The 13,151-nt window shown below is 38.8% G+C and overlaps 2 protein-coding genes across 6 annotated transcripts in view; one reads left to right on the top strand and one right to left on the bottom strand.

The window, feature by feature from the left end:
• CACNA2D3 (calcium voltage-gated channel auxiliary subunit alpha2delta 3) overlaps positions 1 to 13,151 on the bottom strand; it is a 707,732-nt gene that overhangs the window by 95,067 nt on the left and 599,514 nt on the right. The window lies entirely within an intron of this gene.
• On the top strand, positions 3,412 to 12,506 carry LRTM1 (leucine rich repeats and transmembrane domains 1). Its single transcript, XM_048490854.1, has 3 exons — positions 3,412 to 3,840; positions 4,924 to 5,520; positions 11,958 to 12,506. The coding sequence occupies exons 1-3, from the start codon at positions 3,834 to 3,836 to the stop codon at positions 12,386 to 12,388; spliced, it is 1,035 nt and encodes a 344-aa protein (XP_048346811.1). The 5' UTR covers positions 3,412 to 3,833; the 3' UTR covers positions 12,389 to 12,506.

Below are 13,151 nucleotides of genomic sequence, written 5' to 3' on the forward strand. Positions count from 1 at the left end.
CCTCCTTTTACAGACAATGGTTATTAAAATAATGTGTCAGCTCATCCAATGCATGAGCCAAAGGAAATTTTTACTGAAGTCCATTGAGACATTTGAGATGAGAAAAACCATAAAAGCCACATCAGGAAGCAATAATTTCTGTATTGCTGTACTATACCCTTCAACAAGGTCAAGATTCAGGGTGAGGCCACAGTGTCAGTCATCACGTAAAAGAAGCAATTACAGTGGCGCTGTGTCAAAGGGAGGGAAGAATTTCATTTGCATTCAAAGGTCTGAAATTACCAAGCAGGGCCTTTTTTAGTTATTATAGCCAAGAGTCACCATGGAATCCCTGACAAAGACTCTACCAGCGCCCCCCCCCCCCGACTCAAATCTAAACCATGTGTCTAGTTTTGTAATTTTATATTTGTACACAGATACATATCTATACAAATATAGGACACACTTTTTACATCTGATGAAGTGGACTGTAAAAACTTCATATGACAACAAATCTTTAGTAAGTAAATTAGTAAGAAAATGACTTAGGTTTACCCTTGTATCTTTTCTAGCATAAAAGCAGAAGCAAATCCATTATGGAGTGATGATAGATGAGAAGTACTGGGATTCTTGGGACTGATTTTGCTGACATGTTTTCTAAAAAACATTGTGCCATTTGTCATATAACATGAAGTTTAATGCCCACAGTAGCAAAGTAGCATTTACAAAGGGATATTAGCTGTTCCACCAATACACTGTCTGGACAGTGTTTGAAATTTAATTAAATCTAATTAAGGGGGGAGGGGTTAACTTCTGCTTCATATGTGTAACCAGTAAGGCAGATTAATATTCCATTATCCTGCATGCAAAAGGGGTGAAACATCCTTTTAATTGATATAGGAAATATTAACCCTCCCACACACTTCTGTGTATTGAACGGAACAACCCATTGACTCTGCAGGTCGCATCAGCCAGCCTCGGCTGTTTGCCCTTGACGAGACACATTCCCAAGACACTCTAACTCTGACAGTTTCTATATTCCTCACAGATTAATACATCTCAAAACTAACTTCAATTTCTCCCTCTCTCCTTGTAAAAATACAGCCAAGATTTCTCTCACACAACTTCACCCCTTACACACAGATCTCTCTCTCTAACTCTACCCTTTCCCCCCTTCTTTTTCCCCACCCAGGCACGTCTCACAAAAACCAATCACAGCTCACCTGCTTTTCTCTGGCCACTCCCTCCCTCTCTCTCCTTTTCAGCACTCAGTTTAAAGACACACAAACCTACCATCATTTCAATCCAACCTTAAAAATGGTTACAGAAATCATCCTGGTGATATCTGATTTTATGGAATGTCAAAGGTCATGTTCAGCTTGCCTCTCTATTATTTTGATTATCCAGATCTGGTGCCACATACAACACAGCAAAGCACTTAATTAGTAAAATTGGGAACAATTTTTGGGTTGCTTTTATGGTTGGTGTTGTGGATTGGGTGGGTCTATGGGTCTCCCCACATTAGTTTATAGGGTTTGCAGGGTTGATTGCTGAGAAAGGTGGAATAGCATTGTTGAGGGGGAAGTGGCTGTTCTGCTCCAATTGCATTGAAAATTAGATTTCAAGTCATGCTTAAAATAACATATTAATTCCTCAGGAGTTCAAGGTGATATACATAGATGTGGTAATCCCACTTTTTTTCTCCTCAAAAAGTTATGCCAAGGGAGGTTGGATTGATACTGAAATATAGTAACTACCCAAAGTACAGCAACTACTCAAAAGTCATATTCAAGTGGGAATTTGAACCTAGATTTCCTAATTCCAAGTCTTGCATTATTTCAGTTGCACTAGTACACAGGGGTAGGGAACCTGCGGCTCTCCAGATGTTCAGGAACTACAATTCCCATCAGCCCTGCCAGCATGTCCAATTGGCCATGCTGGCAGGGGCTGATGGGAATTGTAGTTCCTGAACATCTGGAGAGCCACAGGTTCCCTACTCCTGCACTAGTATCATGCCTGCATTTTAAAAATTCACATTCCAAATTATGCTTCCAAGCAACAACAAAAATAACAACATATTTTTGTTTAAAATCACAGCTGCCAGTTCTTTAGCTGGTTGTTGGACTTTCATTACAATGTGAATCTCACCCAGAGGCCAAGGAAGTATTGGCGTAGTATTTGTGCAGATCCCAGCAGGGCTGCCTTCTGATCTGAATGATGTTGATTTTGTTGATTTGAAGATGTTTCAAGTGCTGCCTAGTGTTTTCGGAATGGCACCCAGGGTGCAGATTATCACTGGGATAACCTCAGCTGGTTTGTGCCATAGTTGCTGTATCTTGATTTTCAAATCATGGTATTTGTGACCTCATGTTCTTCTTCAAAAACCCTGCTGTCACAAGGTACTGCTGTGTCAATGATGGTCTTTCTTATCCTCAGTCACTGTAATGTCTGGTGTATTATGTGCCAACACTTTGTCTGTTTGGATTCAAAAGTTCCACAAGATCGAGAGCTTCTCATTTTCCATGACTTTCTCTGGACAATGTTCCCACCAATTTTTAGCTGTCCTAATGTTGTAATTTCTGCATAAATTCCAGTGGATCATCTTGGTCACTGAGTTGTGCCTCTGTACTCAGTCTGGGCAATTTGTTGTTTCAACGAAATGTGAAATAGAAATACAAATGGACTTCACACTGAATTATTTGGGTACTATAACCATCTGGACTTCAGCAATCTCTCTCAAATGAATGGGAGTTGTCAGTGGATTTCACCCACTGTTCATTGCAGTAACAGTTTTATGAATGTAAATACTAGGGACTTATTATTATGTGCAAAAAGCATCTTAGCCCAGTATGAGCTGATCCAAGGAACCTAATCCCATCAGTTCTGAAAAAACCAGTATTTGGTGCTGTTTCAAGGGCTGCTCCCTGCCTTTTCTATAGCAATTCACTCATTCAAGAATTTCATAGTGACTTCAAAGCTCAAAACAAGAGGATCCTTATCTTCCTGTTCTTTTGCAATGCAGCCCATGCATCAGGCATAAAATCAACTATGAAGGTTGTCAACCAATAACATCAGTTGTAGGCATTGCAGATAGAGCTACAACATAAAAACAATATATATAGCAGCAAAACTATTCTATATTGTTTGAAGAAAGAGGACCAACTATTTGAATGCTCAGAGTTATTTGCCATTTTTAAAATGAAACAAATCTGTTTCTCTATACAATAAAATCCTGTCAGCTCAGCTAATCCCTGAGGAAATCAAAAGATTAAGCCCCAGAATAGCAAACAAGTGTATGGCCAAAACCATGTAATCAAGAGGAAGGCCTCTTTGCACTGAGATTACACACCCCATTGCTTCCAATCATGGCAAAGGATGACGGGAGCACGATATCAGAGTCATCTGATTTCACAAGGGTTGGAAAAGCATGCCAAACAACCCAACAGAATTTAAGAATGACAGTGGATTAAAAAAGTCAGATTTATTTTTGTGCCTTGGATTTGTGAGTAGATTAAATAATTGAAAAGGCTAGGCTATTAGGTCATCATTTCTGTGTTACAGCTGTCCAGTACAAATCGCCGGACACTGCATGGCCTGTTGACTGAGTAAGAGAGGCAGAGAAAATCACTGTGGGTAGCAGAAGAACTGTCAACAAAATGTGAAAAGGAATTATGATCAAATGGAAAAAATACTCTGCATTTATAAAGCAGCAATTAGCAGAGGTCCAATGGTAATTAGAATTGCACTTGCTGGATAAATGCATTGATACATACGCGACTGTAGCCCTAACGGCAACTTTGCCACAGTCACCGCTTCACTTAAAACTGAAGCATCTGCAAGACAAGTGAATAACCATGAAAGGTAAGAGGAATATTTATTTAGATCTATTGGAAAGAAATTCTGTCTAAGCGTTTGACTACACCCCTTATCATTCCTTTGTGATTACGATGTTCAGAACAACATACAGGCTCAATATAAATACAATTTACATTTTGGATCACATTTAAGAAGCAATCTCTGAGATTAACTGTAACTGTGGAAAGTCAAGGGCTTAATCTTAAATGTTTACCTGTGAATTTTAGTGTGAACAATTGTAGAGCTTTTTTCATATTCCTGAGTATTTGAATAACATTTAGCTTGCTATTTGCATTACGAAGAAATTGCTACTATGTTCAGTAACTTCCAAATAAATATGTACTGGAAAATATGCTGCTTGGAAATAGTAATAAATGCTACCTACTATTGAATTTCAGAGACCATCTTTTTTTAAAAAAAAGCTTTTATCATTCTTTGTGGTACAAAAGTTGCATTATGATTCTTCACTATGACTGCTTGGAATAAGATTGTTTTATTGTATGTATATAAGCATTCGTATTACTGCTATATAACAAAATTTTCATGCTGTACTATTGAAAACATTTAAGTGAATGGTTTCCTATCCTTTCCAGTCTCTTACTTTTTTGCAGCATTAGTCATAGCAAGTTCAGCTAATTTCTTAAGTATTTTAAAATAAAATTTTAACCAATATTTACACTTCTAACAAAACTTAAAAATAGCTCAATTTAATCATATTTGTGATAATCTCCAATCTATATGGTATCAAGAATTTAGAAGTATAGCTAGAATGTAATTTTTTTTAAATGTTCAATGGCAAATATGAAAATTGCACAGACTATATTTAACCTATTTTTCTAGTAGTGAAAAAAGGGGGGAGAGGACTCCTTCTACCAAAAAGCTATAATTGGGTTCAAGAACAAATGGGACATTGGCTACCATGGGGAGGATTGGAGAGGAATAGATTGAGGAATAGGAAATAGGAATAGATTGAGGGGGGAAAGCAGGAAAGATCCAGCACAATGTCTCATGAATATGCTAAATATATTTATAAAATGACTGATAGATAAGATGACCTTAAATAGTGAGAATTCTTTTCTTATTGTACAGGTGCGATGCTTTTGGTTTCAAGTGTTGTCTTCCTAACGCATTTGGTGAACTGCTGCCCCACAAAATGTCAGTGTCATCAATTTTCAAAGACAGTAGACTGTAGGAACCGAGAACTTGTTGAAGTCCCTTCCCACATACCTGCTGAAACTCAAATATTACTGTTGTCGAATAACCACATTCAGAAAATCAATCACAGTGTTTTTATCGATAAAACGATGCTCAAAATTCTGGATTTATCGAATAATTCCATCTCAGGCCTGTTGCCTCACACTTTCAAAGGACTGCGGCATCTACAGATTCTAAATGTGACGAGAAACTTTATTGAATATGTAGACAACAAGACTTTTAGTTCCCTCCCACACTTAAAAGAACTGGATTTATCATCCAACAATATTGTAAGTCTGCCTGGAAATCTAGGAAATAACACAAGGAACATAACTTTACTCTCTCTGAAGCATAATAAACTTCAGAAAGTAGACAGACATCTGTTAGAATCACTCCCAAATCTGAAAGTTGTCCTTTTCAAGGGTAACTCCTGGCTATGCAACTGCCATGTCTTTGGCCTTAAATTGTGGCTAGAGACTTTTTTATATAGAGGTAAGTAACTTTTTTGTATTACATGTGCTGTACATCAAACAAATGTTATTAGGATAGTCTTCATCATATCTATGTTTTTTTAAAATTAATTCAAGGAAGCAATGAATAATAGGGAAAACTGTTTTTATGAACTATTTCCTGATGTAGCTCTTACTGTATAGCATGTGCATTTTAAAATTTGATATTATTTATTTATAAGGATTATATTTATTTGAGGCAACATTTATAAGTGGCTTTAAACATTTTTCTTAAGTCTACACATAGATTATTGTAGATTTTAGTGAGCAAACAGTTTTTGGGGGGAGGGAACAATACTATGTACATACAAATCTCATTTATTGCAGCTTTCTGAACTAATGCAACTGCTACAACTTCTGCTTGGGGATTTATTATATCTAAAAGAGACTTCAGCTTTTTGTAAATGTATACTTCTATAATGGTTTGTTTTTAAGATCCACAGAAGTTAAAAATTAAAACATTGTAGGGGATCTAAAGAGCTACTTCTACTACAGTGCATAATTATTGTTTGATTATTGATTGTCTTTCTCGGTGAGACTCAAGGTGGAGTATGTAATTATCACACCCATCTAATAATAGGAAGGGCAGTAACATTTTTTTTCATCACTGTCAGACAATGACAAAAAAAGGTGTAGTAGGTACCACGTTAATAGCATAATGCAGATTTACTCCAGTCTAAATCCATTAAGTCAATGGATTGGGACTGTGGACTGGAGCATGTCAGATTAGAATGTAAGAAGATCTGTGTTGTATCAGTCTGAATTGTGACCACTGGGAAGCTTTTAGGGTAAAGGTAGAACCCCATCCTTTTGTTTTATTCCTGTATCTTAAATTTAGAGGGATGCAGTCTCTGAACATGATGGTCAAATTCAATTATTCATGGAAAGAATTATTTATTTATTTATTTTATATATTTATTTATTTATTTATTTATTTTTATTTATTTATTTAATACACTGCCCCATCCCCGAAGGGCTCTGAAGGGCTCATCCCCGAATTATCCTCCCTGCATATGTCTCCAGCACTTTTAAAACTTTCTTAGTATACCTCATGACAGAAAATAAGTTCATTGTCCCTAAAGGAGTGCTTTTTTCTGTCCTTCCCAATCAATTTTAGTAGATGATGCTGAGTTGTAGTATGATAAGGAAAAGGGGAGTTGTTTTGGTAATCAGTCTACCTACTACAGTAAGAATTTTATACACTGCTACTGAATTCACACATAGAAGAAGATAGAAGAGTTGGATTTATATCTCGCCTTTCTCTCAAGGGGGTTTACAAACTCCTTTCCCTTCTCCCTCACAACAAACACCCTGTGAAGTGGGTGGGGCTGAGAGAGCTCAGAAGAACTGTGACTAGCCCAAGGTTACAGGCTAATTTGAATTCCCCAAATAAGCCTCCACAACTCTAAAATCAGTTGAGAAAATGCAGAACATTTATTAAAACATAGCATAACCCATTTTAGCCAGAGTAAGGGGGAAAGTGCCCAGTTTATTGGTGCATCCTCCGCCCTGGAACGCCCCAGAATGCCCTCGTCATGCCCCATAGGGGCACGTGCCTGGTGCATCATGCTCCCTGTCCCCTTTGAGCTACGCCTCCAATTTTATCCTATGTTGGGACACACAAGGGCACTTCAAAAGGATATGTACCAAAGAACCCACTGACTGAAGATGGCAGGGATCTAACCAGTCTGAAAAATGGATCCTTGGCAGATGACACAGGAAAACCATTGAAAAGGGGCAATTATTTCTTGAGTGCATAAAGATTCTACATAACTTTAGACTAACCAGAAAATTCAACTATGAAGGAAGATTGGATAAAAGTCTCAGGGCAAGTGGAGAAGATGTCCTTCAAACATCAAAATGAGTGTAACTCTTATCTCTACTATAGATGAATTTGGGCACATGCTTTTTAAATCATTCATGACCCATCAATGAAAAACAAAATTAAAAACACCTGGAGCTAAATTAGAACTGTTGATTGATGTATTTATAGGACTCAAATAAGTCTTAGCCAAAATGCAGTTGAGACTTTTAATGACAAGTGCTGAACTAATGACTGAGTACTTCAGTTTAAGTCTGAACTACACCTTTATATTATTCTAGACAAAAGAGAACCCTAGCACAGTGGTGGCGAACCTTTGGCACTCCAGATAGCAGTGCTGGAGCATCAGCCCCAAGCAAGTATTGGCCAATTGGCAGGGGCTGATGGGAATTGTAGTCCATAACATCTGGAGTGCCAAAGGTTCGCCACCACGGCACTAGCATAATAAAATGTTTATACAATACTATGAGGAAACTGTTCAGCATACATATATCTACCGCTCTAATTCTGATGACAAAAAGCTAGAAAAGGATTTGAGTTCATTCATAGCTTATAAGGAAAATCTGCTAGGAATTTGAATCCAATTTGTTATGAGTTCCACAAAAATGATAATGCAATTTTGCTTGACTTAATGCAGTACTATGCAAAGGTACTCCCATTTAATGACTTGTTTATTTATTTATTAAAAACATTTATGTTCTCCTTTTCCTCTTGGTTAAAGGCTACTTTTAGTAATAATTAAAACATCCCCAGCCAAAACACCAAGCCTGAAATCCACGCCTCCCTGGTCAAAAGCCCTGGCAAACTGGCAGGCCTTTCAGTGACTACTAAAGATCTCCAAGGAGGGTCCCTCTCTCATTTCTTCAGGGGGCCGATTCCACAGTGGAAAAGGATTGGCCTCTGGTTGATGCCAGATAGGCCACCCTCAGTGGTGGGACAACCAACAAATAACTGCTTAGTGACCATAATTGGGGAACAGGGACATAGGGAAGAAGATGATAGAAGGAGACAGTATACTGCATGGAAAGAATCTCAATGCACCATATGACTGTAATCTTCATCCAATATATTACAGAATAAGTCTAATTAAAGCATGTATTTATTTTGGGACTGCCTGAGGACTGCAGCCCATAATACACTCCTTCCCATTGTACTCCCAAACACAGTTGTAAAAGAGGTGAAATATTATATTTATTCACTGGCCTGCCTTTGCTTGAAAGTATTTACAGCCAGCTATGCCAAGGTGAACCATGGTATCCTCTTTCCTCAGTAAAATCCAGATATAACCTCTTCTGCCCATAATGCCAACAATGAAAAGAGAGATTGAACACAAGAGAAAGGCTTATTTTAAAGTAATGGGGGAATTAATTGAGGATATTCTAGACCAACTTCGTACAAATATAATCTATTGTGACATAGAAATGGAGATAGAATATAAGTTAGGTGTAAAAGACTTGCAAACAAATTGTCAGGGCATTAATTGTCCCTGCACAATTTTCTCTTTCTTTTCCCTGAAAGTCCTCATAGCCTCTCCCCTTTTCTTGATTCATTCTGTCCTTCCTACTTGCCAGATAACCTACCCTTATCTTCAGGTTTTGTTCCTTTTTTCCTCTTGGCATTCTCTGCTTGGGAAAACTATGGCCCAAGTTGCATAGGGTTGGCCACTAGGTGGGGTATGACTGTACTTTAGGTAACCTGTGAGGACTTGAAGTGGGAAACTGATTTTTCCCTGTATACCCTTCCCCACACTCACCAATTACACAAAAGGTGTTTGCAGACTGGGTGAAGGTGAATGTCTGTCACAGCAAGACTTCTTGTATGGACCTATTTCCTGGAGCCCCACTCTCACTACCCATTCTACTTGCTGCAAATGAGACCACTTCTAGCATAATTTTTTTTGCTTTGCTGCCAGAATGGGGAGATTTGCCAGTGAGCAGAGTTTTGCCCTGAACATCTTCCTTCCACCCACCATCAGCTCCTCCTACTCCCTCACACATTCTCCCTCAGTCCCTCCATACTGCTGACTTCTGCTTCTCTAAGTGCACCTATTGAAAGATTGATCCTCGAGAGATCGATCTTTCGATCTGTGTACTTAGAGAAGCAGGAAAGAGCCAGCAGCATGGAGGTGGGACCGAGGGCAAAGACATGCAAAGCAACAGACAGGGAGGGCTTTTAAAAAATTTATTTCAGAGAGAGAGAGAGAGAGAGAGAGAGAGAGAGAGAAATTCTCATCTGTGATCTCTGTGCCTTTAAGGCTGTTAATAGGCAGAGTTAAGAGAACAGAAGAACCAGAGGCCAGTACAAGCAGCTTTGCTGTAGACTGTGTGCTGCCTCCTCACATGTAAACAGAGAAACATGAGAAGAGCCCTCAGCAAGCCCTGTGCTCAGAGAACAGTCCTGATGTAAGTGTCCCATGGGTAATGAGCCACCATTTCCTTTCCCCTCCTCATAGAAACCCAATATCCTAACCTTTCTCTGCTCTCTTCTCATCTACCTACCCACCAAACAACCTTTGGTTCATCTGCCCCCCTCCCAACTTCAGCTATACTTATTACATATTTACTTCATTTATACCTTGTCTTTCTCTACATTGGGGACCCAAAACAGCTTTTTTCCTCCATATTATCCTCATAACAACCCTGTGATGTGTGTTAGGCTGAGAATGTGTAACTGGTTCCTCCTCTTTTTTGCGACCTGAATCCAAGCTGAAAGACTTGCAATACTACTGTGGTTCGCAAGCAGTGGCCACTGAGGGCATTCACTGCTTAAAACTACAAGTGCTTCTTCTATTAATTTGGACAAGTTAATCTCCAAATCTATTTTAAAATATTTCATATATTTCTGCAAACTTGGAGCATTTTTCAATTTGTAAAAATATCTGTATTGTCAATTCATGGCTTCCGTCTTTTGCTTTAAGTATCCACAGATGTGGCTACATTGAGAACTGAATATATTGATATTGATTTGCCCAACTGCTTTGGTACATAAGCGGTCAAATTTCTAAACAGGAACTGTAATTATGCTGATTTTCAGCCCAATCCAGAGGGTACTGTGGCTTGGGACACGAGTTGCTACCATGCCACCTCTAAAGGACTTTCAGGTGGTATGGGAAGGCATACAAAACACAAAAAAACTCTGGCCATCTGAAAAGCACCTACAGTGCAAAACTGACCTATGCCACACTTTTGTGAGGCGTAAGTCAGTGGCCAAGGAGGTAAGTGTTTCCGGCTGAAATCTGGTGGAAGTCGACTGAAGTCAGCTCCATCCCTGAGAATTTCCTTAATCCACCCCCCACCCCAGTCACACTGGTGCCCACTGTTACACTGGCATGACTCTTCCATGTCAGGCACCATAAAGCTGTGAAGTGCCCGCTCACTACCATGTTTGTCCTCCCCACTGGCATAAGTGCCACTTACAGCAGCAGGGTGGCCAAATGAGTTGGCATGGGTCCACGCTGCTTCCAGGACACTCTTTTATAGATGGCTAATGGTGCTAGAAGTAGACCAGAAATGGCAGATAGGGCACACTGTTGCTCACATCCCACTCCTAATGTACAATACTTGGCACTTTGGCTAGTCAAGTCCTGTATTTTGTCCACCTATCTTTGAAGAAAGCTTGACTCATCTCTCTGCTGAAAACTTATCTCTGCCTCACAATTTCCTTAGTACTAATTTGTGCCCTCATTTCTGCCCAAGCATACAAAACCTCCTGTTCTTAAACTGTGTGAGGTTTCGTCCAACCAGATCTTTCACTTCTATGATAGAAAGTGCAATTTTTTGGCATACTAAAATTCAGATCTGCCAGTTCACCCACAATGAGTGGAAAACATCTGATCATTTTTGTATTGAAATCTGATCTCCTAATTTGATTTTGCTCTGCTCAGCTTCATTTTAACCATGGTTTCCTAACCACTGTTGCTGTACAGTAGCCACTTTAAAACTCCCTTCCATGGCTTTAATCACACAGACAGGAATTTGTGTGTAGATTCTAGCAGTTTATGAGAATATAATTAGTAACTGTTGACAAAACAAACTTCATTTGCTGGCCAGAGAGAGCCCTGTGCGCATACCTAAGCATTTTTGCATATACACTGTGGCATGGCCAATTTCTCATTCCTAATGCTATCCACACTGTATTAGTAACTGTTTCATAGTGTTCCCTGACTCTGACAGTGACTTTTCAGAAGGCCTACAATATTAATTGAAAGGACACAAAACAGTGGTCCTGGAGAAGCTCTACATATAGACCTTGAGATTCTATCCAATGTTTTGGTTTCAGTTGATGAAATTAACCACCAGCCAATCACAACTGATATTAGTAGACTGATGGCAATTATATGCTCTGATATTTTCCCTAATTATGAGCTTATTCTTTCCAGTTTTTCCCCATAGCTTTGCTGTTTTATAACAACAATTATACAGTAAATGTATGTCTAATGAACTAATGCTACAAATGACAACTTATTGGAGTTCTTCCCATTGTCATAATTTTTACTCTATGGTCACTAATTTTTTTAAGTTTCCACAATACTTTTGCTTAGTTGGTGGAGTAGATGCTTTTGTACCTCCAAAACTTAAAATCAAATATGTCCTTTTCAGGAGGAATTAGTGATGGTGTGATCTGCTCGACACCTGAAAACTGGAAGGGAAAGGACCTTCTCAAAATCCCTTATGAGATGTATGGGATCTGTCCTCGTACAGCTTCTCAAGTAAAAAAGGACAACACTCTTCTCTCAAATTCAGAGCATAAAGCCTCTCTGAAGCATACCCATCACAATGAACATGGAGACAGCAGCCGCTCACACTGTGAACCTAAACCAAAGCCACGACCTGTTAGCTTGCGTCATGCAATTGCCACTGTAGTCATAACTGGAGTGGTCTGTGGAATTGTATGTCTCATGATGCTGGCAGCTGCTGTGTATGGTTGTGCCTATGCTGCTATTACCGCAAAATACCACCGTGAACACTCGCCCCCTGGCAAGAAGGGGAATCTTGATGGAAAAGAGCCATTTAGGAGTTCATTGGCTTGAGTCATGCTTTTTGTGAACAAATACTTTTTTTTAGTTACAGGAGAGACGTTCAAAATAGGATTGAGTTGCTGGTTGCTTTTATGTTTTGATTTTCACATTAAAATGTTTGCATATCAAATTATTTGTAAGAAGAATCTTTTAAGATTTATATCACATCTCATTGTATTCACATCTACACAGGAGTGTGCAACTGATATATTTTAGATGGACAAGCCTCTCAGCCCTCCCTAGTCCCCAACATGGCAGAGGGGGCAGATAACAAAAAGGAATGTAAACCATCTGTGCAAGCAAAATCATCCACAGTCTTCTCCTGAACTGAGGATCAGTGCATAACTGGAAGGGGAACAAGAGTCCTTCCTTAGGGAACGGGCAAAAACACAGAAGTTAACAGCTGGAGATTTCTTGTTCTTGTTCTCTTTTTGGTGTTTCCCAGTAGAATGAATGAAACCAGACAGCAAGGTGCCAAAAGCAAGAATATTTCTTATCATTACTGAATTCTGGAAATTACTACAGTCAGATTAGTTATACTGAAGAATGAGTATTGATCAGGTCAAATGTTTTTGTTTTTATTTTATCGCACTTATAGACCACCCTTCCCCAAAGGGCTCTGGGCAATGAACAACAATAAAAATGCAATTCATAATTATTAAAATCAAGTGATAAAACCAATTCACATACATATAACATTAAAATTGAATTTCCACATAGTATCAATATTAACTTCCTGAACGCTAAACCATAAAACAGATGGTGGCATGCCCCT

Source organism: Sphaerodactylus townsendi, linkage group LG03 (assembly GCF_021028975.2).
Source record: "Sphaerodactylus townsendi isolate TG3544 linkage group LG03, MPM_Stown_v2.3, whole genome shotgun sequence".
NCBI classification, from domain to species: Eukaryota; Metazoa; Chordata; class Lepidosauria; order Squamata; family Sphaerodactylidae; genus Sphaerodactylus; species Sphaerodactylus townsendi.

Excerpts from the sequence above, each read along its gene's own strand:
- LRTM1 (XM_048490854.1), top strand. Across the intron at positions 5,521-11,957 it reads AGAGACTTTTTTATATAGAG|GAGGAATTAGTGATGGTGTG; the intron begins GTAAGTAACTTT and ends TGTCCTTTTCAG.